This window comes from Choristoneura fumiferana, chromosome 12 (assembly GCF_025370935.1).
Source record: "Choristoneura fumiferana chromosome 12, NRCan_CFum_1, whole genome shotgun sequence".
Classification (NCBI taxonomy): domain Eukaryota; kingdom Metazoa; phylum Arthropoda; class Insecta; order Lepidoptera; family Tortricidae; genus Choristoneura; species Choristoneura fumiferana.
The window spans coordinates 5,474,499-5,495,300 of NC_133483.1; the positions used below are offsets into that span (position 1 = coordinate 5,474,499).

The 20,802-nt window shown below is 37.7% G+C and overlaps 1 protein-coding gene across 1 annotated transcript; it reads right to left on the minus strand.

Annotated features, from left to right (window-relative positions):
- Nucleotides 1-108: 108 nt before the first annotated feature.
- Nucleotides 109-20,405, minus strand: LOC141433159 (E3 ubiquitin-protein ligase MARCHF8-like). The gene is made up of 6 exons (XM_074095064.1): nucleotides 19,909-20,405; nucleotides 18,010-18,131; nucleotides 10,911-11,055; nucleotides 9,021-9,141; nucleotides 7,299-7,404; nucleotides 109-6,776 (listed from the first exon to the last, which is right to left on the minus strand). Exons 1-6 carry the CDS (start codon nucleotides 20,108-20,110, stop codon nucleotides 6,420-6,422), a joined length of 1,053 nt encoding a protein of 350 aa, XP_073951165.1. The 5' UTR covers nucleotides 20,111-20,405; the 3' UTR covers nucleotides 109-6,419.
- Nucleotides 20,406-20,802: the final 397 nt, after the last annotated feature.

Below are 20,802 nucleotides of genomic sequence, written 5' to 3' on the forward strand. Positions count from 1 at the left end.
CGCTTTTGATGTTACTGAAACTAGTTGCAAAATAAATAAATAAATTGCCGAGGTTTGGAACATTTATGGAAAATTACAAAAGGGTGCTTAAAATAAAAATAAATAGAATACAATCTCAAAATAACTATATTTATAACATGGAGCTAACTAACAATGTTACACAACAAAATAAAATACAGTCTTACAAATTTCATGAATGATAAGTACACAGGTCAAGGGGGAAAGAAATTTTGAGCAAAAACTAAACTTAACTATATCACAATTACACAGACAGTGGTGCTGCCTCATGCCCCAGAAGTAGATGGATTCGCAAAAAAGAACAACAACAATAATAAATTGTGATACAAAGCTGTCCACATTATTTTCAAATAAGGCACTAACTACACTCGAAACATGACAAAAGTATTATTTTGTACTCCAACTGAATTTCAGATGAACGCTTGACTGAGTCGAATTATCACGAAAATAACTATTTACACACAGCCGCGAAACATTAATTTAAATGTAGGTACACAATAATCTTGTGATATGTGCGATACATAAATAAGTACACTAAATAATTGTCCCAATGCGTGTACCTGCAAAATGTCGCCAAGCACACAACTTCTAATTTCATATTTTTACAAAAATATAAATCGTTTTTGACGGAATACTTATATCGGTTAAAACAATAACTCAAATTGTTATCACATAATATGTTATTATAAACAGTGAAGCTATACAAAGTAGTAAAGTGATCCATTTAGGGGCTGTTTCACCATCCATTGATAAGTGTTAACTGACGGTTAAATGTGATACCGTCTCCGTCTATTCCAACAAAACAAATAGAGACGGCATCACATTTAACCGTCAGTTAACACTAATCAATGGATGGTGAAACAGCCCCTTAATATTTTAGATACTTAAACAAAACTTTTGCTCAAAAGTAAAACTTTCTATAATCGAGCGACCTGGTTTTCGTAATATTAGTACATTATCTGTAATTTACATGAAAATATATGTATTATTAGTATATTACAATAATTATACTTCTTAAAAGAAATATATTAAACACATTTTCACTAAAGCAGTCATGACTGGTATACAATAATGGAACCATTAAAAAGTAAGTATATGATCGAATGAAGAAGAACGAATGAAATACACAATTAAAACCTCAGCACAAAACAACACCTTACTTTGGACTGATTTCCTTTTTGTTTTATTCATTAGCACCAAATGTCCAAACTATTTATTAACTACCTAACTACAAATATAATGAATGAGCTGTGAATATTTTGTGAATCTAACATATTATGTATGACTTGAACTATATATCGTCAATTCACTGAGATGTGCAAATATTGCTTTTTAGTAGTGCTTCGTTTTGTTGTATTTTCTTAATTTCTATAATACCTATATGAGTTATTATTGAAACCTCATGTGGTTAGCCATAATAAGAGCAGAATACGCAATATTCAAACAAGTGATTAAGCAAGGTTTAACTTTATCCATACACATTATATTATAAATAAAAAAATCGGCGTCTACAATTTAGGCAGTTAGCTGTCTAACGGACCCTAAAAGTTATATTAAATAGGATGCACGGCTCACTCATGCATTTGTAGTCGACGTATGCGCTGAATACCCGAGCTGCAAGAGCGTATTCTCTTTTGGCTATCTGTTCGAAATTGACAAGACAAAATGTCGAGGATATTTCAAACACAATTTAATAGCCGTATATTTAATATGTCCGCGTCTCACGATAATTTAAATATCGAAGGAATTAATTAAAGTTGTCTTCATTTCAAGTTAACCCTAAGAACTTCATCCCTCTTGACTTAGATTTCAAGTCAATAATAGTTACAATTCCATACCATTTCGCAGGGATGTTTAGGCCAACTTACTTAATCACCTGCTGTGAGACTATGAATATTTTTAACACCCGCTAATAAAGCGCGAACTATAATGTTTTTAAATTCAATTCAATTCATTTTAATTTTTTTTATTTCATAAAAAAAATGATCTTAGGCCAAAATGTGCAGCTGTATCATTATTCATTACTTTGAAAGGTAAGAATTCTGTATTGCGAAATTCACAGTTCAAAAGGGATCAATTAAAATCCCAATCGATTTATTCATTCTGTAAACCCAGAACAAAGATAATTTAGGTTTTTGAAGCAAACGATCGGCTGAACTATGCACAAAAAATATTAAAAAGCCAACATGCTGAAAATTAAAATTAATAACTTGTTTTTAATATTTTGACCTTTTCGCTCCTACATTATATAAGGTATAATCTCAAAAAGTTGACCATTTTTAAATTTTTCAGTTGTCCACTTATATAAAAAAAAACCTGACGCTCTCGCTATTTCATCACAAAAAATAAGTAAAATTGTTTTTAAAAAACCTTGTGGTAAAAGTGATAAAAAGTCAAAATTACGATTTTTCCCTCACAAGATTTCGTGAGGTTTTCCTGACGTCAAGAAATTTTGGATATTTTATGTAGTTTATGTTTTATGATGTCGTCCTTAGGATTAATAATTTCTTGACAAAACTGATTTCTTGTCAATTTCATGACGAGACAACTTTTTGAGAAATACTCATAAAACAAAATCGGTGTTAAATTTGGAATAACGAAGTTATATTTTATATTCTGGAGTGACTGATATTTTTTTAATACATCACAATGGAATTCAAGCGACTAACATTCACTGATATAACAAACGCGAAATGTTATGTTTATAGTTAGGTATTCGATAAATTAACTTTAGCGGTATATTGTGCTATTAGCAAGCTGGTGGAGGATGATTTAGCGATGTTAAGCCGCAAACAAGCATTAATTTCTTAATGCGACAATGTAGGCATCGATATATTGCTAGTTCACGAGTTTATAAATGCTTTCTAAATGCATGACTCTAACAGGATCACAGGGGTGTCACGAATTTTTGTCCTTTCAATACAAATATTTTATGCTTAACTTTATGATTATGAGATGTCTTACATTTTGATGGTGACTTACTTCATGTTTGATAAAATTAAATAAATATATTTTTTTTTACAAAAATAACCCGTTTAAAAAAAAGTTCAATTTATTATTTTGTAGAGAACTACAGGGTTGATTTGATACTAAAGAGAGCCTAAAAGAGATGAAAGTTACAAGGAGATTCAGTATATATTAAACTACATTTCATTATCTACAGTTGTAATCTCCAAGCCATGCCCTAAAAGGCGAAGATAAAATTGACAAGTAGTAGAGCGGGTTTATTCACACCAGAGAGTAAGAGAGAGAGAGAAACGGCTACAACTTTGTCAATAGTAACATAACCTTTGTCAAAAGTAAATAATTATTTTATTAAGAACTAAACTAAAATCATGTGAATAAACGCGCTCTAAAAGAGAGAAGAGAAACGCATAGAGGAAAACAACATTTTTCCTTCGTCATTCAACAACACTCACATTGCTAATCTGATAACTGTCAACATCAAAATCAGGAATGGATAAACAGCTGTGTTAACATAACTTTCGTGTAAGATTAATTTTAACATTTAAAGTACAAACTAAAACACAGTCATTCAATCTTTCCGATGTCACGTCTGCAGTTGCCACCCTTGAAGAACAAACACTTGTACTAGTTGATACATGACGATGCGCTAACATGGCACCTATTCAAGTTAGGTATCATAAATTACCCGCTCAGTTTGTAGTTATCATTAGAATACCAACTGCAGGAGAGTTCAGAAACATCGGAAGTTCCACTATTATCGATCACAGATAATGTATAGGCATAACATAAAACAGTTTGTATCCTCATACATGATAATGAATGTTCTAATAAGAAGCTTTCTAGCCATAAAACAAACAGCAACTGATCAAAATCACGTGAATCTCAAAATGGCGTCCTTTACATGTTAATATACAAATAAATTTGTAGAGCTTGACGAGTTAACAAAGTAACCGAACTTAGATCATTCTCGTAGTTATAATTATAAATTATTTACTATGTACAGAATCCACACTACTATATACAACACTTGATCGCACAATGCACAGCACATGGTTTGTTACGGTAAAAGATGATGTGGTGTATCGTTTCCTAAAATACGCAGTTTAAAGCTTAGATGTACATGACGAATTCACTGCAAGACGGAACAACTTGGAGACTCGGCTATACTATAGTCTGTAGGACGATGGTGATTTGGAAGCGACCTTTCTAAATATTATATATAATCGAATCGGTTTAAAAACTAAGACGCGTTTAAAACGGCATGACACTTACGCGCCTCGCGTCACAAAGGATAACAGTCATATTACTCTGTTAGAATCTTCAGACTATCAATGTTGATCATATAAATAACTAGAATAGATATAATGAAAGAAAATTCAAGTAAAAATTCAATCAATTATTTAAAATCGGCATGCGTAGCCGTGCAGGCACGTTTATATCTTAAATTAACTAAGCAACATCGTCTAGCTGTTCAAAATATTTGGTTTAGGGGCTGTTTCACCATCCATTGATTAGTGTTAACTGGCGGTTAGGTGTGATGCCGTCTCTATTCGTTTTGTTCGAATAGACGGAGACGGCATCACATTTAACCGTCGGTTAACGCTAATCAATGGATGGTGAAACAGCCCCTTAATCAACAATGTAAACGTTTGAATGCTGTACCTAATTAAAGGTCGCGGGTGAGCAAGGAAATTATTTTAGATTATCGAATTCGTATAATTTCGAAATTAGTACTTTAAAAAGTCTAAGTAGACTATCTAATGCATGTCCGGCTCACGCTGACGATCGATCAACACCCTCTTCAATTGTAACGTTTCATTATAAACAGTAAAACGTCGACTAGCGATTATCTATTCTAGATATTCATAATTAAAACCGATTTCGATTCACCTTCGCCCGCCGCTTAGAAATAAAACGTCGCGATCTTTACAAACGGAAAAAGCAAAGATTAAACGTCAATTACATTGAACAACTAAAAGTCCGCAAGCATTTATAACTTGCCACCGTCATGATCGGAGGCTATATCGATCTGGTGCGCGCCATCACAATCGCATCGATGATTCCATCATTTGGTAGAAGAAATGTTTAAGTCTGTGATCATGATCGTGATCCATAGAGAACAAGCTAAGCATGCAAATGGAGTTCTAAAACTTGGACATTTAACACGGGTATATTGTATTTCAATCCAATTTATGAAAAGTGTAAAAAAAGACGCCATTAACCCGACCACAGACATTTAGTGATGTGAAAACCTAGAACCTATTGTAAAATAATTAATCTGTTCAGTAAATTGATTAATTTATTAATTGAATAGATCAAAGTATTTTTGTCTATTTGGATATCTATAATACTTGATTTCATTCCAAAGTCTTTATTAAATTATAAAAGCAGTAACTATTTTTTAATTTTAAGGTAATTAAATAAAAATCGCTTCTTCAATCGAGCATTAATACGCTAATCTATGCTACAACAGATTATACACATGTTTCATTCAAGAAATAACGTCAGATTTTGACGAAGATTTTTCAAATGATGAATGATATTGAAATTAAGTGAATTTTGGTTAAAAAAGTGATTAGACGTTTAGTTAAAAGACACGAATTAAAGATAAATGTGTTATTGATTCGATCCAGTGGGTGTTCATACAAGAATTTTTATGAAATCGGTTTGTTTACACTTTCTATAAATTCTATTGATATACCGTATAGTTAAAAAATAGTATGAATCCATTCGTTATCGTCCGACAGACAACTAACCATTATAGTGGTATGGTATGGGCAATAGTCGGGTCACAATGGAACTTTACGAGGCAGTCCAAGTTTTGAACTACCTATATAGATAATAGTGCATGGTCTTACATCGGAAAATGTCCGATCTCAATCGGAACACGACGGCACCAGAACTATCAGGGCATTTCTATGTACCGTTGTACCCTGAGTTTATCTCCCCAATTTAAACAAAATTTGTAGGTAGACTCAGACCATGATTCTGAGCTGGAAAAACAGGGTCTCCAGATGTGTCCCCAAAATATTGTATGGATGTGTCCGTTTTGTTACGAATTTTTCTTAATATTTTTCGTAACAAAACGGTCAGTCGAACGTAGAAATGAGTCGATTGTATTAAATGAGTGACATTTTTATATCCAATAATATGGGACCCTGTTATTTAGCCTCAAACGTCGGAATGTAAAATGTACAGCTGTACGACGGGTACCTACTGAACTGAAGGTAATTGAGAGAGCACGATATATACGAACTTTTCCGATAAAACACGATGGAAACTATGCACTACATAAATGTACCGAAAACATTAGCTGCGCTGCAACTTGGCAGTTTTTACTTGCTCAATGTAATCGACGTCAACGTTTGTAGAGGCCTTGGCGTTCAATAGACGTTATCGTCCGGATAGAGCAGGAGCGGCGGCGGGGGGTGTCCTCAGGAGGCGGGGGCCGCAGGGGGCGCGGGGGAGGGCAGGAGGCTCTCGCGACTAGCGCGTAGATTGGGCAGCGAGCGCGCCGCGCGCGCATCCAACGCTAACAACTCCCTGATGTCCGCTTCTAGCGGGTCGACGCTGATGTGATAGACCGCAGTGCTCTCTCGCTCCACGGCCACACTCACGAGCCGCGTGTCGGAGTACCTGCGGGCCTCGTCGGCGGGCTCGGGCCGCAGCGCGCCGAGCGCCGACAGCCGCCGGTGCGGGTTGCCGCGGTAACTCTCGAAGCCCCCGCTCTCGTCCTCTTCGTGGTACGCGGCCGGCGGCGGCGGCGGCGGCGGCTCGATGTTCGCTACCACCTGACGAATGGACAGTACTGTTTGGGTCAATCAACTTTTCAGAGTATTTTATTCTGTCCCGCTCAGAAGACCTCAGTGATACATTTTGTTAGAAAAATGTTTGCAATGTATGCTTAGAGATGAGCTAGGAAAAAAATACCTTAAAACTGTCCCAACTTCTAACTTTTACTGGATTTGTACCCCTTGGCCATTCAAGCAGAGGCAGAGGCAACCACTCAGCGTTATCAATCTGTAGACTAAGCGTGAATTGCAACCAAGTAACTAAATCATAGCCAATGTCAAATTTGCTGACAAATAACAGTATCTAACTATGAGAACCGAACGTGTAAGTCATTATAATTCTCCTTTTCTCAAGCAAGACTAGTCTATATATCTATCCTAATACCTTAAAACGTGCAACAAATTATCAAAATTTGGAATACTAAAAAGGGACCATAGACGTTCATCCATCAGTTAATCGACGTCTCTAAAAGCGGTAATATAGTAATCTCTATTTAAGTGTTTCACCATCTTAAAGCTTACCTGTCCCCTCGCACTGCGCTCGCGCCGTTTAGTGCGCGCGCGTTGCACCGGCGGAGACCCGTGACTTATTGGCATCTTCTCCGGGGCATTTTGGATGAGCAGTATTCTGTAAATAAATGGCTTGTTGATAGATCTAATCAAGGTACGAGATTTTACTATCTAATTGTGTTATGATTAAACAATACTTTTTCTAAGAGTAAAAACGCTGCAATGACTGCTTGACAGGCGAAATATCGCTAGATGGCGTTAGTATCGAGAGGTAAGTATGTATAACGTTACAGTTTTGCTTGTGATTGGCTCATTTAGTTACAGTACCCGGCGATAAAGATTGCACATCGGTCTTTGGAAAGAGACAAGTGGCTGCTTACGACGATTTCCAAACACTGGCGACCGCTCATCAATAATCGTATTTATTAAGTGACGTTTTATATCAAATAAACTCTTCAGTTTATGGACTTAATTACTTTAAGTCAAAATAATGACATGTCAACTTCAGATATCTATTAGAGAGCTGTTGCAACCACGGAAGAATAAAAACAAATGGAAGTGCTATGTAGGTGCAGCGTGCGTGCCACAAGTAAGCGGAGGTACGTTTACTCGATGCCAGTCGTGTTCAACATTGCGTAGAGTATGATCACGTTTAGTAGTGTCGCGACATTCCTTGTTTAACAGTAATTATGCCGTATTGCTCAATTCCGGAATGTAAAAATGATAGCAGGAAAAAAACTTACTAATGGAGGATTACCTACGTCATCGAGTAAGCGTACCTCCCCGCTTACCAGTGACACGCACGCTGCGCCTACATAGCACTTCCACTTGTTTTTATTCTTCCGTGGGTGGTTGCAACTACTAAAGGATAGTTTCCCCTTTTTCCTAAAGATGCCATCGTACAATTTAAACTTTGGGGGGGGGGGGGTTTGTTTGAACAACTCCATATTATATATTTTCATCTAAATGCGTCCGTACCCTATTGCATCTGTACAACGACTGACAAACGACACGTAAGTAGTGTGTGACAACGCTCTACGGAGCCGAAATTAGCCGAGTCTCTTTCCAAAGACCGGTGTGCAATCTTTAACGCCGGGTACTGTATTTAGCTAATCACTAACGTGGCGCAAATGCCAAAGGTGTCAAACGGACCATACGATACTAGCGCCAACTAAAGCAAACCGAAACCCTCATTGAATAATATTCAAAAATCATTAATTAAAATTAAGTATGGCCTCACGATCCTCTGCTTGAGAAAGCAGAGGATCGTGAGTTCAAACCCCGGCTCTCTCTCTCTCTCTTCCTCTGACGTATCTCCAACTCAGAGTTTTTGGAAATTCGTGTAAGAAATTACATTTTAGAACCACAAGCTTTACGGTGAAGGAAAACATCGTGAGGAAACCTGCAGAACCTGCGGAGTAATTCAATGGTGTGTGTGTGAAGTTTCTAACCCGCACTGGGCCCGCTTGGGAACTACGGCCCAAGCCTTTTCATTCTGAAAGAAGGCCTATGTCAGCAGCGGGACATATATAGGCTGGGATGATGATTCTATAAGACACTAACAACAGCCATGCCATGAAATTTTTGTAACTTTATAACTCTGTTAAATGTAAACGTAGCTTTCTGTTCGATAACATGCATTGTCAATTTTAAATTTGAAAAAATAACAATAAAATCTAATACCGTATTTGTGCTTTATTAAGTACATACGGCAGTTCTCATGAGTATGGTTACCTGTTGTGAGCACGCCAGCGGTTGCAGAGGTGCAGGTACTGGCGGCACTGGATGTACATGAACACCGCGCCTCCCGTGAACCCTACCGCGACCACCACCAGCTTCGTCCAGAACGGCCACGCTGCAGACAACATGACAACTAATGAACAACCTTCACAGTACCTAATACAGTTACCGTTTTATTTGAAACCACAATATAGTAAGCAATAACAAAAAAGACGTACCTACAGAGAAAAAAATATACATATAATTAAAAACCGGCCAAGATCGTGTCAGACACGCCCGAAATAGGGTTCCGTAGCTAGTACAGTAATATTTTTCTAAGGAATACGAATCTTCCAAGTTTAGGTATACCTTAGGCTGCTATTTACTCTTAAACTACTAATAGTTCTCAATCCCGTTATAGTTTTCCTTGTAAGTTTGATATACTTACTACCATCCTGAATTTTTTAAAATTTTTCCACCCACCGGTTTAGGGGGGGAGGGGGGACGCTCGATTTTAATGAAAATTTGCACTTTAAAGTGGAATATTTTGCAAACACATCACTGAATCGAAAAATTTAGGTTTTTAAAGACCTATCTAACCTACAAGATTGGATAAGAAAAAAAAAATCACCCCACTTTACGTCTATGAGGTACTCTAAAAAAATTTTTTTTTAATTTTTTATTGTACCATTTTGTCGGCATAGTTTACATATATATTCGTATAAAATTACAGCTTTCTAGCATTGATAGTCCCTGAGCAAAGCCGCGGACGGACGGACAGACAGACAGAGATGGCGAAACTATAAGGGTTCCGTTTTTGCCATTTTGGCTACGGAACCCTAAAAACCGGCCAAGATTGAAACCCTTAAATCGAGCTTTGCACAGGTATTACTTATGTGCCACGCAGAATACCTTTTTTGCCTAGCACTCCGCTAAATTAGACATTTACTGAATGAATTACAATGATCGAGAACAAAAGACGTGTAAGGTAAATAAAGCATTTGGTGACATATGGAAGCATCGTTTTCCTTAACGTTTATCTAAATAAGGAACGGGTAATTACCATTTAACACAGACATATAGAATTCAGCAACTTAGCAACAACGTTTATATACTGATTATAACTCTTTCCAACAGTATATTCAGCCAGAGCCATTGGCACTGCCAGTTTGCTTCTAGTAATTAAAAAAATAACGCGAAACTTCACTGAAGACTATTTAAAAACGCATATGAGCAGTGATTGCTTTATATGTTTTAATTGTATAACCAGTATTGCAGTAGCGAGCGTGGCGTAGGCGAAACGGACGTGCGATGATAATAAAGGACCAGTATATCCGGGCTTCTGTTCCAGATTCTATTTTACATGCACAGTCAGCATCCTACAGATGTGACAGTCAATACCTCCAAGTGTATAGCAACATCCAAAATGTTCATTAATAGGTACATATCGGTCACAAATAAGCGCACACACATATTTCTTTATCTGTTCATATTTATAATAAAGAACAAGCTGCCGCTGCGGGGGCTGTTAATGGATTTTGACAATTTATTACACAAAAACGCTTAAGAAAATCTCTCCACTGGCGATTGTTCCAAAATGGGACGTGTTTTCCAAGAAGGTCCGTGCGTGCGCTTTGATGACGTCAAACGCAGAGTTGGATTGTTTGAAAATGTCGTCCTACAATATGTCGTTGATTCGCGTATTCATGCAAACACAAAGTTCTTAGCTTTACATTTGTCGCAATTCAATGTTGGTTAATTTTGGATCACATTGCTGCTTGCTGGACTGATTTTTAGGGTTACCAGAAGACAGTTTGCTTTATTGATGTATGCACAATGGTTTTCCATCGGGAAAAGTCGAATGTTAGCAGCCGCCACTGACTGTATGTTATGTGTGTGTGTTACCGATGAGGCCGCGGTTGACCTCCTCGACGGCGCGCTCTATGAGCACGAACAGCGACCACATGACGCAGAGCGCGGCCACGCAGTGGAACAGCACGGCGCAGCACAGCCGCCGCCGCTCCACGCCCGACATCTCCAGTAGCCGCCACTGCAACAATGAGCTTCAGCTAGGGTTGCCATATGCATTGGATTGGGAGGGTAGGCAGTTGGTAGCAGCGCGCCACCAGCATTAGCACTGCGTACGCTACCTACTCAATGAACGCCATCTATAGGCCAAAAATATCAGAATTTTTGACCCTTTTCGAGCATTGCGGCCAGACATAGCAGTCAGGGTTTTTAGAAATGACCACAGCAGATAAAAAAAAATAAGTATATGCTACCATGAAACATTTATAACAGAGTTTACACAGTTTTAATGAATGACATAATAAATGTAAGTAGTAAGTAACTCAAACTCAAGTGATTATTGCTCACATGTTGTAAAATTACATGGTGTTATACATTATTTATCTTTCAAACATGCAGTCAACAACCAATAATCAACAAAACCACTAAACCAATAATATTTCTTTGAAAGCAATTAAAAATAGGATAAATTACAGCTAGAGATCTTAATCATTTTTTTGCCTAAAACAATCTACTTTTTTTGTTTGGTTATACGCCGAATCTCAGTTACAAGAAATGTCAGGATTTTTATGAGGACATTTCAGTTTTTCACATGGCGACTCTAGCTTCAGGTGAATAGAAAGCCAGCTATTTCCAGGGGCGTATTCGCCCTAGGACCACGATGCTCCGAGGCGACAGGCTGCGAGGGGCGGCGAAGCCATATAATGGGGTGTCAAAGCTAACTGGCACGGTGCACCAAATCTTAAAATACGCCTCTGTCTATTTCGGCCGGAAAATTAGGGCTCTTTGGGCCCTTTTGAAAAAATTGATATTTGCCACGGTCGCACGGTCACAGTCACGGTCACCTTTATGATTGGTTATGATTAGACGACCAGATGGCCTAGTGGTTAGAGAACCTGACTACCAAGCTTGAGGTCCCGGGTTCGATTCCCGTGTCGGGGCAGATATTTGTATGAAAAATAAGAATGTTTGTTCTCGGGTCTTGAGTGTTTAATATGTATTTAAGTATGTATCTATATCTATATTATTATATTTATCCGTTGCTTAGTACCCATAACACAAGTTTTGCTAAGCTTACTTTGGGACTAGGTCAATGAGGGCTATCGCGTATGAATTCGCCACTAGAGACGCTAGTGTAGCGTGAGGTCTCCGAAATGTCAAATCTCATAGTTTTTGGGTGAGCTACGCGGGTTTATTTATAATTAGAATAATTTTGTGAATATTTAGCAATATCTGGAATTAATTATGGCAAATATGCGTTCCGGGGCAAAGAATGTCTGTGTTTTGAGACAGTTTTGTCTTTCGGAAACCTTTGTCCTCCCTTTTTTCCGAACAAAACGGGGACTATGCAACACTGTGGCATGCTCGATATTTTTATGGTACGGTTTTAAGGTGTATTAAATATGATTTTAATCTTAACTTTGTTTTCACGCCCGTAATAACAGACTTTGAAAGTCATACTTAAAAACCTCACGCACCAGTGCGCCATCTAGTGAGACAAAAAACGATAGCCCTCATTGGTGTGAATTGACCCGTGATATTTATTGATTTATTTATGAATGACCCAATCGTAAGCAAATCTATAACGTCAAACGGACCATTCAATACTAACGCCATCTAGCGATATTTCGGCTGTCAAGAAACCCGAGTTCAAACTCTCTGATAAGGAATATGACGATATCCGTCAGATATTATATCATTTATTTCCCAAAGGGATATCTTCGTTCGAACATTTTATTGCAATACTTGTTTTTCTTTAAATACTTTGTATTGTAAGCAACAAGACACTTTATTTAGAAGCAGAAACACGAATAAAGGTAAAGAAATCTGTCAATAAACGAGTCTTACGAGGAACGAATCTATCTGGTAATATAATTTTGTAACTGGTGGCTATCGTAATATCCGGTATGACCGATATATGAAGGGGCTCCTAGACGGGCCATATTTTCACTGCAATATGTGGCCGGCAACTATTGGTGTCCCTGTCTAACATGTGAGTAAGAGAGGGACACCAATAGTTGCCGGCCACAAATTGCAGTGAAAATATGGCCAGTCTAGGGACCCTTAATACTTATCAGAGAGTGGTAAAACAGCTGTTTTACCTAACCTCTCTACTCAACGCGATTATTTAAAAAATCAGCTTTTCATTAATTCATCTAGATTCGTTGAATTTTTCTTAAAATGTTGCATTGCATTGGTAAAATCCCTATCTAAAAAGTGGGTACTCAAGACACTATGGCAGGTTATCTTAAACAAAAACAATTTGAACAAAATAATCTGTGATTGTATGGGACTGCACGGAGTAGCTGAGTTGAATATCTGTATCTTTATATACACAAGAGCAGCAGATAAAAGCAGCAGAGGTCACTACCCCACACAGAGATAATTATTTTTGCCATAAAGTCAAGAACATTAATTAGAAAAAATATATATATCCAGTCTTAACTCATCATTTTTTACGGTGAAAACGTAATTAAAGTGTTACAAGGCCAACTGTGAAGCAGCGGAAATTATTATTGCAAAACTCTGCAAAAACAAATCAATACCTAATAAGATAAGTTTATAGAGCAGCACGTTTCGTGGTACCAGACACGTAAATAACAACTGTACTGATTTCCATTAATAAAAGTAAAACTCCATTTAGACAATACGAGAACTTGCACGCAAATTTCACTACATCGCGGTTGTTTGATCAACTGAATCATTGTCCCTCAATAGTCCGCAATGTAAAGCAACTCGCTTGAACAATACAAAGTTAATGTCATTTAGGAACTGAAACTTACCCCCTGTTTCACCATCCACCCCAGCCTATATACGTCCCACTGCTGGGCACAGGCCTCAGAATAAGAGAGCTTGGGCCGTAGTTCCCACGCGGGCCCAGTGCGCATAGGGAACTTCTTCACATACATCATTGAATTGCTTCGCACGTGTGTGCAGGTTTCCTCACGGTGTTTTACTTCACCGTAAAGCTCGTGGTAAATTTCAATCAATTCAATCAATTTCACGTAATGATGATGATGATGATGTGATCCTGTTATCCCTCACTAGGGACATCGGGCTCGTAGAAAAGTTTTCCATTTGGCTCAATCTTGCGCGGCTTCTTGCTACTCCCTCTTGACTCCTTCTGAACTGGCCGCCTCCACGTGGTCCGAGGACGTCCTGGCCGTCTTCTGCCAGTAGATTGCCAACGGAGACCCTGCGTGAAGCGTGTGTCCAATCCATCGCAACTTCCTTGTCAGAATTTCTCGGTTTACTGGCTTCTGGCAGATTTCGAACATGAATTTCGAAAAACTTAGAGGTGCGAGCTGGCGTTTGAATTGAATCCACGATCCTGAGCTTGAGAGGCGATAAGTCGAACCACTAGGCCACCACGGCTTTTCCCCATCCATTGATTAAATTTATTTGATGGATAAATGTGATGCCGTCCCTGTTTCTTTTGTTCGAATAGACGGAGACGGTAAAACATTTATCCGTCAAATAAAATTAATCAATGGATGGTGAAAAGGCCCGTTAATTGTGTAGACTCCTGGGTAAACAAAAATATTATCCTATTTAGCCCTTGGGGTAAATTATCAGAAAATATTGGACACGTATTTTCATTTGTCAAAAACAAAAACCTGATTTCAAATTTAAAAATAAAAACCGGCCAAGAGCGTGTCGTACACGCCCAGGATAGGGTTCCGTAGCCATTAAGAAAAAAAAACAAATAATATTTATTGTGTACTGAATCTTCCAAGCTTAGGTATATTTTATACCTTAGGCTGCTATTTAGTCTTAAACTACTAATAATTCTCAAGCAATCTTAGCCGCTATAATTTTCCTTGTAAATTTGATATATTTTCTACCACTGAATTTTTTCAAATTTTTTCACCCAACAGTTTAGATTTTAGAGGGAGGGGGACGCTCGATTTCAATAAAAATGTGCACTTTAAAGTTGAATATTTCGCAAACAGATCACTGAATAGAAAAATTGTCTTAGCAACCCCCACAGGTTTTAGAAGACCTATCTAACGATACCCCACAATATAGGGTGTCGAGAAAAAAAAACACCCCACTTTACGTATATGGGAGGTACTCTAAAAAAATTTTTTTTTACTTTTTTTTATTGTACCACTTTGTCGGCGTGACTGATATGTATATTCATGTCAAATTACAGCTTTCTAGTACTAACGGTCTCTGATCGTAACCGCGGACAGACAGACGGACAGACATGGCGAAACTATAAGGGTTCCTAGTTGACTACGTTGAACCCTAAAAAACCGCACTCAACACGGTCCTCCCGTTCAAAAGCTACGGTGCCACAGACACACAGACACACATAGCGGTCAAACTTATAAGTTTACTATAGCGTTTACCCGCGGCTTCGCACGCGTAAATCATCAGATACAGCAATTGAATTGAAATTCCGGGATTTTAGTAAGCTCTCGTGGGAATTTCCTAGTTCCTACATCGTGGTTTTCATTGACGTTAAATTAAAACACCCAAGCCAAATTTCATGAATCTAAATCCAGTGGTTGTTATTTCGAGATTTTATCCCTATCCCGTGGGAACATCGGGATAAATAGTAGCTTATGTGTTATTCCAGACGTCCAGCTAACTACATACCAAATTTCATGACTTTAAGCCCAGCGGTTGTTATTTAGAGATTTTACCCCTATCCCATAAGAACATCGGGATAAAAAGTAGCCTATGTGTTATTCTAGATGTCCAGCTATCTACATACCAAGTTTCATGACTCTAAGCCCAGCGGTTATTAGTTTAAGATTTTGTCCCTATCCCGTGGGAACATCGTAATAAAAAGTAGCTTGTGTTTTTCTAGACGTCCAGCCACCTACATACCAAATTTAATGGCTCTAAGCCCAGCGGTTGTTATTTGGAGATTTTATCCCTATCCCGTGGGAATATCGGAATTAAAAGTATCCTATGTTTTAATCCAGGTTATAAACTAACTTTTTGCCAAATTTCATCCAAATCCGTCCAGCCGTTTCAGCGTGAAGAAGTAACAAACATACTCACTCACTCACAAACTTTCACATTTATAATATTAGTAGGATTATATAGTAGGATAATATAACACCCCTCTTCTCGCGTCGAGGGTTAAAAATAACAAAGATGAAGCGCGTCAAAGTTCGAGAGTGGGGGCCCGTGACGTCACGCCGTGCCACGCCGTCCTAAAAAGTGTTTAATGGCGTAACGTGCACGCGGAACTTATCTTCATATTTTTTTCTTTAATTAACAAAAGATAATAAGTTTCCATTAGTTTCTTATAGTCTAATTGACGGACTAATTAGTTATTAGGATACCAGCCCATTATCGCTTCAACCGAGTGGCCTGGACAGTATAATGAATAAACATAGAATTATTGTTAATGTCAACCATTGAAAAAAAATGCTATACTTACTACTCTGTCGCACGCAACAAGTAAGCATTGTATTTTTGTCTATGATTCATATTGTTTATATTCAGAAACTTCATAGTTTAGGAACCTATGCAAAGGTACAAGTAAGGCCTCTTGTACACACACGGTTTATCGCCGTGAAAATCTACGGTTAATTCGCCGCGTGTAGGGACGGTCGTCAGTGTTGTATGGATCACTATGAAAGCTTGTAGATAAACCGTGTGTGTACAAGAGGCCTTAGGGTACAAGACACGCGTACTTTTCGACAGGCGAAATATCGCTAGATGGCGTTAGTATCGTGAGGCTCGTTTGACATTTAATCTGAAAGCAGGTTTTCTAACGATGGTTCTTATTAATAGAGAAGAGTCTTGTAATAAGCCTGATTCAAACTCATTTTTTTTGTTACTATTCAGGGATTATTTTGTTTTGGTTCGAAGAGAAATTGGATAAGTAATCCCAACAATATTATAAATGTTTTAAAGTATTAAATGTGTGTATTTGCTATGGTAATGATGTAACCCATGTGGGTTCGCACGGTTTTCGCGCGCCGTCCCTTGTCAAAGTATCGCTTGAGAAAGATATGGCGCGATAAAACTTGCTAACCCGCATAGTGCGTACGTAGCCATATGTTGGAGCAAGAATATAGATGCGAAACCGGTTATTAACGATTTTAACCGAGCGGTTAAAAATGCATTTTTGGTTATTACCGGTTATTTAACCGCATTTTATACTTATTACGGTTATATAGCACCGCTAGATGCCGCTAGCGGCTTGAAATGTGTATCGCGAGTTGCGCGATGATGCCAGCTTCAACTTGCGGCAAAGGGGCGGGCGGCGGGGGACACTGCTGGCGATCGCGGCCAGTATAGCGAGAAGGAGCGAGTAAGGCAGCCACAGACTACTCAAAGAACTAACGTTCAGACGGGTAACTTCCATAGAAAAAATACCGCCATATGACGAATCTCGATTATAGATTTTGACAGATACTTTTTATCGGGATATAAAGTAGCCTATGTGTTATTCCAGAAGTTCAGCTACCTACACATCAAATTTCATGACTCTAAACCCAGAAGTTATTATTTCAAGATTTTATCCCTATCCCGCGGGAATATCGGGATAAAAAGTAGCCTATGTGTTATTTCACCCGTCCAGCTACCTACATATCAAATTTCATGACTCTAAACCCAGCGGTTATTATTTCGAGATTTTATCCCTACTCCGTGGGAATATCGGGATAAAAAGTATTCTATGTTTTAATCCGTCCAGCCATTTCAGCGTGAAGAAGTAACAAACATACTCACTCATAAACTTTCGCATTTATAATATTAATAGCAGATAAAATCTAAAATGAAATCTTTATCCTTTGGATACCGATTTTTCACTTCCCCTAGGAGTTGACTACACAATAAAAAACATAATATATTATCCTTTTTCATTGTCGCAGTTGGATAATTAACCGTTAATAACTGCATTTTATCAGAAGCTAACCATAAATTTGGTTAATTAACGGTAGCTAACGGGTTTTTTACAACTAAAAGCACAAACTATACTTATAAAGATAAACATCACACCACTTACCTCGTTGAATGGCTTTATTTTTGTGTGCATTATGAAATTGAATTTGCAGAGCTCGCATGATCTGGTTTCTGATGCTGTGAGCCATTGCTGCAGGCAACTCTGGTGGACATATTTCAAGCTTCCTGTAACAATCATGAATGATATTATAAATTATTATAAACCAAGGAACTAACTTTAAATATCTTTAACTTCCTTGGTTATAAATTTTCCTCAAAAGAACATTTTGTGATGATTGTCTATTGACTGTAATATGTATATTACTTCTGATTAATTACCTAATTTAGTTCGCTGGGTAAAAAATATTTGAGCACTTTTCATTAGGTGAGTCAGGGCCGTCAGGGATCAATCAAGGGTCAGTTTTATGTAAAACTAGTTCAAATACCTAAATACGAACTTTTCCGACAAAATACATTATTCATTACTTCTGTACAAAAACAGTGATAATAGAAAATCACAAAAGATTTATGAACACTGTTTCTTATGCATATCTACAAATCTGCAACTGGAGTGCCGAAAACGCCGATGGGCGTCTAATTTAGCTTTCCCTGGATGCCGCTGACGCCGATGGGCGTCTGTTCTGCAGAAGCGTCGGCAACGCAGCAAAGTATATTTGTAATCCGGCGCGCGGCAATGAATGGGTTAAAGAGCTTTACAGACTGCAATGCACCAGATAATGAACAGATTTCTTTTTCCCTGAATGGCAACACTGGCATAGATAATAGATCGCTCGTTTTTGGTTCGAAATTCGAACTTGTGATTTTATTTTGCTTAATATACAAAATGTACACACCCAATATCATAATTTCTCAAGTTTTTCGCGATTCCTAAGGTCAAAGAATCGAATTGCTTTAAAATTCCAGAGAAATAATGCGCTGTTTGGGAGAAATGTGTTAAAATGGTGTTGTAGAGCGCCATCCTGCTCTGTCTCGTTTTTTTTTGTCCCGTTCTGGCGGTTCACTTTTATATTATAGAAACTGGAGTAATTTAATAACCAGCAACAGGTGCTGTGCTAATGAAATCCACAAAACAAATTAAATGATAATAAAATGAATAAAGAAGCTGAAATTGAAAAATTGGTATGTGTCTTCAGTTTCCTCAATTATTCACAAAAAACACAACTTGAACAGCACACTTCTTAGTAAACCCTTGAATCATCAATTGTATCAATTCCTTGAATTCCTTCTACTGCCCTGTATGCCTGCCTACATCATCTATGTTGAGCTAGTGATGGCAGCTGGCTTAATGATTAAAGTAAATTAAAATTTAAAATAGTGATGTACAAAATATTCAGCTTTAATGAGTAATACTATGTTTTTTTATTACTTTCCTGTAAAACCATTTCGTGTAATTATGTTGTTATATTTAATAATCACTAGTGTAATTATTATCACACATTCAAATTAACTTTAATGACCAATAATGTATGTTTGATCATTATGAGAAAATATATTTATTTAAAGATTGATATCCATGCAGGTTTAGCTGTTTTCCAGATGCTTGTTGAACAAAACTATCAATATTCAACTAAACCATGATTTTGTTTGTATAAATGTGTGTCATTTTACTAACAACAGCTAAAAGTCAATGTCAACTCAAGTCCATGGATGTTGAAATAATTGTTTGCTCATAGGTTTGCACTCAATGCTGCACACAATTTGTTTATGTAATTTAGAAGATGTGGTACCAAACATTTTTTTGTGCAATAAATGATAAAGCAGCATTGATCACTGTAACAAATTATGATAGAATATGTATATCTATAAACGCAAATGGACCAATTGAGCAACATCTGATCCCTACCAAGTGATGTTTTCTTTCGTGTTTTGATCGGAATGGCATGCGTCGTCATCAGAGTTGACGTTGGACGTTGCGCATTGGGACTCGGGGGCATGGACTGACCTGAACAGTAGCAGGGCGCCAGCAGCGGGTTGTGAGCCTCGCTCTCGCAGTGGCAAATGCGGCAGATGTCCCCGCTGGAGTTGCTACACGATGTCCGACTGCTGTCCGACCCTGCCCTGACCGCTTCTCGCCCGCAACCACCACCCCATTCCCAACTTTCAATCTCTGACGAATTCTTAACATTAATCTGCTGTACTGGCATTGTGATATAAAGCTCAAAAGAGCACACATAACATTACAGAATCACAAAAAACTAGTTAAATTGCACTCGCATCGGATATCGACAAAGCAAATATCCGAAAACATGTCACTGACTGTAACAGCACTGCTGAGTTATCAATATTAACCTTTTCGCGAAGAGTTAGGATATTTAAGGCTAATGAAGAGTTACATTTCTTGTGATTATCATAGCTCTTTACGAAAATATCAATAAAAATTATTAGTTACTCGCCTACTGTCAAACAGAATCTAATTTCCCACAGATAATAAAAAAATTAACCCACCATACCATAAACTAAGCGTAAAATTTAAGCGTCCGCTTCATTTTAATTGCAGGAGGACTACTCTGAAAATCGAATTTCGTATCATAATGTCGTCTCTCTCACTCTGGTGTTAAATATAAATACGCATAGTGTGAGTGGGACACTTAGCTAGTTTCACGTTAACAGTTTGACGTTAACTCCGATTTGTAAATAGATTCTAGTTGTGTAGTATTTATATGAGTAAATACTCAAAACGTAAACGCCTCACTTGTTAAATTCATCATTTTCTAAATGATTAAATGATGAATGATTTCTAAATGATACAGTTTGACTACTTGAAGTTCGTATCGTACCGTCTCTCTCGCTCTCGTATTAAATAGTATAAGTGTCAGCGGCTACTACGAAACTCGAA

Excerpts from the sequence above, each read along its gene's own strand:
- LOC141433159 (XM_074095064.1), bottom strand. The coding sequence starts at position 20,110 with ATGCCAGTACAGCAGATTAATGTTAAGAATTCGTCAGAGATTGAAAGT. Across the intron at positions 18,132-19,908 it reads GGCGCCCTGCTACTGTTCAG|GAAGCTTGAAATATGTCCAC; the intron begins GTCAGTCCATGC and ends TGATTGTTACAG. Across the intron at positions 11,056-18,009 it reads AAATAAAGCCATTCAACGAG|TGGCGGCTACTGGAGATGTC; the intron begins GTAAGTGGTGTG and ends TCATTGTTGCAG.